Here is a 4,772-nt window from a genome sequence, read left to right as displayed (position 1 = left end):
AACATGCTAATGTTATTAGCACAAGCCTATGGCATTTTACATTGTATAAATTAGCCTAGCAGCTATTGAACTTTTCCTCTACTCATATAAAACCAGGGACAACAGCAACATTTAACAAAGGTAATGTTACAAGATTTGGCTCCATTACAAGTCGCAAGGTTCACTGACAAAACAACTGTCTTATACTAAACACGTTTTCCAAACAAATACAACATGCTAACGTTATTAGCACAAGCCTATGGCATTTTACATTGTATAAATTAGCCTAGTGACGAGCGCAGATTTGTGGAGGCTTTATTGTCTTCACAATTTATTTTTTCTTATCTGTGAAATTAATTAATTAATTAAATTGTTTCCACTGAGGGAAATGGTTTCAGTTTACAGAAATAGCAGGTCAACGTCGCCGCGACGTGTGGTTACATTTCTGGGGAGGTGCACGTCAGGCTACGGCATACGCTCTGCATTGATGTACAGCTTACGCCGTAGCCTGACGTGCACCGTCGACTCAACGCAGAAGTATAAATTCCACCTTAGAGGACAGGCTTTTACAGATAATGAATGGATAAATGGGTGTTGCAAATTATCCTCAGGGTTTCTTAGATGTTCAATCTTTTGACAAAAAAATGATCTGGAGTAGAGTTATAGGTTTTTGCAAGGTCCCGTGAATTTAAGTTATTATTAGAAATTAAATTTATTTTTGGGCAGATTTTTGCCTTTAATGACAGTACAGCTGAAGACAGACGGGAAATGTGGGAGATAGAGGGGGGGTGACACGCAGCAGAGGGCCACAGGTTGGAACTGAACCTGAGCTGCTGCAAAGCGCTCAGCCTATATGGGGCGCACTTGCAACCATGTGAGCTAGAGGTCGCCCGTAATGCAAGTTTTTTTACCTAAGAGGTCCTGGGAGAGTTGGCATGACCCTTGGGACAGAGTCAGGATAGCTGTTTCCCTGTTTCCAGTCTTTATGCTAAGCTAATTTAGCTAATGTAGCTTAAAACTTAGTGTACAGACATGTAAGTGGTATCAATCGTCTCATGTAATTCTCGGCAAGTAAGCATTTTTCCCAAGATGTCGAACTACTACTGTTCATACAGTGGTGTTTTGTTTGGACTGTGACAATTTGACCCATTAACATCACTCACAACATAAGTCTAACTTTTTCTTATTTCCAACAGGAGCTCATCCTTCACACTGTGACTATCGCTGACTTTGAAGGGGTAAGGAGGAAAGAACGGGAGGTGGAAGCTGTGGGTTAGTGGCAGAGAGGACAGGATGAAGCGGAGGAAAAGGCAGGCACACAGGAAACTTACTGGGCTGGGGATAGCGTCTGGATCTATTCTATGTCTTGATTTCTGCACAGCCGGCATGTCAGACGCTTGCTTTACATTCAAAAGTTTGTCCAGCAAATTGTGCAAAACAGGACAAAATAAATACACAGAAAGAGTGAAAATATAAAAAAAGGAGTGTGAGAAGAGAGAACTCAGCAAGACTTTGCTGAGTAGCAGGCAGCATTGTTGTTATTCAGACAGAAACTGATCAGTAGTATTGATTATAGATTAGTGGTACAGTAGACTATGACAGTCAAGCGAGAGTAGATATCGACTTTAAGTCGTCTGTTTGACACACATGCTAAGCAGCTCTAAAATGTAAAGGCAGCTACAGGAGGATACAAAGTGGAAATATTACTGTTAGACTTCTGTGGTGCTAGAGCTGGGCAATATCAAGATCATCAGCAAAAATCAATATGTCAGTGTATACTCTGATATCCAGGAGTGAATGTGATGTCCCAGGTTGAGTGAACTAATTCATGCTTTTCACTTTTTCTCCTGAATTTTAAGCTAAAACTCCCATTTACATGGAAAAGTGTCTCTTTTTCAGCACAGATTTGGCCAGGAGAGCGTTAAAATCAGGATTATCACAGTAGAAATTACAACAATAAACATTAACAGGCCATGAAAAGGTGTCTCACACCATACGAGACAGCACAGGGATTATCCCTTTACAGATATTTGAATTATTCTTGGACTGCACAGAAAAGCCATTTGTAATATTTAAATAAAATGAAATGACATTTATCAAAAAATTGTATCATAAATTTGGATCAACTGGTTATCATGATACCACAGATAATATCGTAAGAAATCCAGTTAAATGTCACGCCGAAAACACACCAATCAGCAGCGAAGTGCGCAATAACCACATTTCTCTGCAGCCAGAAGGTGCGTTCAAGTGTTTCAGTCAGGAAGAAAATCTTTGTGACATCGGTTAACATCTCACGGGAGTCACAGGACCATGTTTACTGATTCTCTCTGGTCACAGTTCAATGCCAAAAGTTAAACTGAGCCGCCGCAGCTTCTCATTGTCATTGCATGGCAGTTCGCTGCTGGCTGCACTTCACCACTGCTTGGTGTGTTTTTGGCATAAAACTTACTTACTGCCCAGCCCTAACTTGTACATGCAAAATCATATACACTCAGTGGTCACTTTATTAGGTACACCTGTACAATCTAATGTAATTCGTTCAACGCTCAAGTTTTGCTAACACAGAAATGTGTAAATTCAATAATATCTTCATCAAAGAGAAAAAGGTTAAAGGTGGTGTTGAACTGGAGTGCGTCGACACCACTCTGTTCTCAATGCTAGACTGAATTAACACCTCTAAAAGGCGTCAGAAGGCTGAACATCACAGGCATCATTAAAGTAAATAAAGTGGACACTGAGCGTACATGTCGCTTTGAAACTCAGTCATCTTTCCTCACTGCACCTTTATCTCAAAACATGGTGAGAACAGAAATGGCCGCAGATACACAACCAGGATGGGTGTTGTGTTGCTAGCTACAACACTTGGTTTAAAAGTGTGTGTGTTTGCTGCTGCTCACCGGGCTAGGAATGGCATCTGGGTCAAGTCTTTTCTGTGCAGGGGGAACAGGAGCCGGCGCTGGTGCGGGAGCTCCGTAGTTTGGTTGCCCGGGATACGGGCCTGCATAGCCAGGCTGCGGGCCTCTCACCTGGCCAAACGCACCTGAGGGGAACAGGAAAAGGGCTTCGTGGAAAAGAGAACGACACAATTCTATCTGTAGGGTTCCCACATGTTTTCGAAATTTCAAAACTTTTCCAGACCTTTTCAAGGACCCAGTTTGCAGATTCAAAGTCTATTCGAACATAATAGAAACAGACAACAGATTTCCATGACTTCTCCAAAACTTTGAATGATCTTTACTAATTTAATGACTTTTCCAGGCCTTGAAAATGTCACTGTAAAATTGCATCACGTTTCCTGGTTTTCTGTAATTGTGGGAACCTTGTATCTAGCCTCCGCTCAGTGACTGTCCTCTCACCATTCTGCTGAGGAGGGTATCCTCCCTGCATGCCAGGCTGAGATGGAGGCTGCTGCATGGGCCCAGGAGGGCCTGGCGGGCCCTGTGGTCCTGGAGGCAGGTGGTTGCTCTGGGCCATGGAGGTGGGAGGCATCTGAGATCTGGGAGGAGGGGGGCCTGAGTGGTAGGGGGATGGCTGGGATGGCAGGGGCTGCTGTTGGGGTGGCAAGGGGCCTGGGTACTGGCCAGAGGGCATCGAGGTTGGAGGACCAGGAGGAGGAAAAGACCCAGGCTGAGAGGAAGGAGGGGGTGCTCTCGGTGGGAAGGAGCCCGGGGCAGGAGGAGACGGGCCGGAGACGAAAGCAGGCTGGCCCACAGGTGGAGGTGCTGAGGAGAAGGGGGGCTGGGTTGGAGGGAAGGACTGCTGTGGCTGGGACACTGGGGGGGCGGGCGCTTGGCTGGGTGGAGGCGCAGGACCCGAGTAGGAGGAGGGAGGAAAGTTTTGCTGAGAGGAAGGAGGAAGCTGCGGCGGCGCAGGAGAGGTGAACTGCTGTTGAGAGGTAGGGGGAAGCGGAGGGTTGAATGGCTGTTGTGACGGAGGTGGTGGGCCTCCGTAGTATTGCTGAGAAGCTGCAGGGCCACTGGGAGGTGGTGGCTGGGTCGGGGCAGAGGACGCGGGGAGAGGGGCTTGGGTGTAAGCGGGTGGAGGTGCGGCTGAGAAGGCGGTGCTGGCAGGAGGCTGGGAGCTGTGAGGAGGAGCTGAGGAGAGAGCAACAGACAGCGTGATTATCAAAAAGTCAATGACACATGCATCTACAATACTCACATTTAAATCTTTGTTACACATAATTATACCAGCAAATTACATTACACTCAAGTATAAATCCCAATTTACCATATCCTGGCCCCGCAGGGGTTGGCGGTCCAGAGGTGATGTGCATCCCAGTCATCTGGTTAGTGACCTGCTGCACTGGGGGTGGGGCTCCATAGTGGTGGGGATAGGAGGGCTGTGGCCCCGACAGGTTCACAGCTCCCGGGTTGTATGGCTGAGACACAGCAGGCCTGGAAACACAGAAGTCTTTCAGTGTGTGTACACTCACTTAAAGGGACATTGTGTAGCTTTTTCAGTTGTTTATTGGCAAAAATCGATGTCTGCATTCATAAATATGTCATCATTGGTGTATTATTACCTCCACCAATAATCTGACTTATTCTCGTAAAAGGAGAATTTCAGATTTGTTTGTACATTGTGCTGGTAAGTCGTCTGAGGGGTTCCATAACGTTTGGCCATCTTAGGCCCGTTTCCACCGCAGGAACTTCGGGGTAATTTTACGGGGCCGGGGCCGTTGGTGCGTGTCTCCACCGCAGGAACCACCCCCAAAGGACAGAGTTCCGGAACTTTTACGGGGGCTAAACAAGTCCCTGCCTCGGGGTAGGTACTCAGAACGGCCCCGA

The 4,772-nt window shown here is 46.4% G+C and overlaps 1 protein-coding gene across 1 annotated transcript in view; it reads right to left on the bottom strand.

Moving 5' to 3' along the window:
• The window catches only part of LOC126399706 (protein transport protein Sec24C-like), a 24,626-nt gene extending 20,225 nt beyond the window's left edge, over positions 1–4,401 (bottom strand). Inside the window, exons 1-4 of the mRNA XM_050059888.1 lie at positions 4,213–4,401; positions 3,339–4,076; positions 2,880–3,022; positions 1,311–1,379 (exon numbers count right to left, since the gene is read on the bottom strand). Of these exons, the coding sequence (XP_049915845.1) occupies positions 1,311–1,379; positions 2,880–3,022; positions 3,339–4,076; positions 4,213–4,267 (1,005 nt within the window). The 5' untranslated portion in view covers positions 4,268–4,401. The remainder of the gene's footprint in view (positions 1–1,310; positions 1,380–2,879; positions 3,023–3,338; positions 4,077–4,212) is intronic.
• Positions 4,402–4,772: the final 371 nt, after the last annotated feature.

Source organism: Epinephelus moara, chromosome 13 (genome assembly GCF_006386435.1).
Source record: "Epinephelus moara isolate mb chromosome 13, YSFRI_EMoa_1.0, whole genome shotgun sequence".
Taxonomy (NCBI): domain Eukaryota; kingdom Metazoa; phylum Chordata; class Actinopteri; order Perciformes; family Serranidae; genus Epinephelus; species Epinephelus moara.
This window is presented reverse-complemented; position numbering and strand designations above follow the sequence as displayed.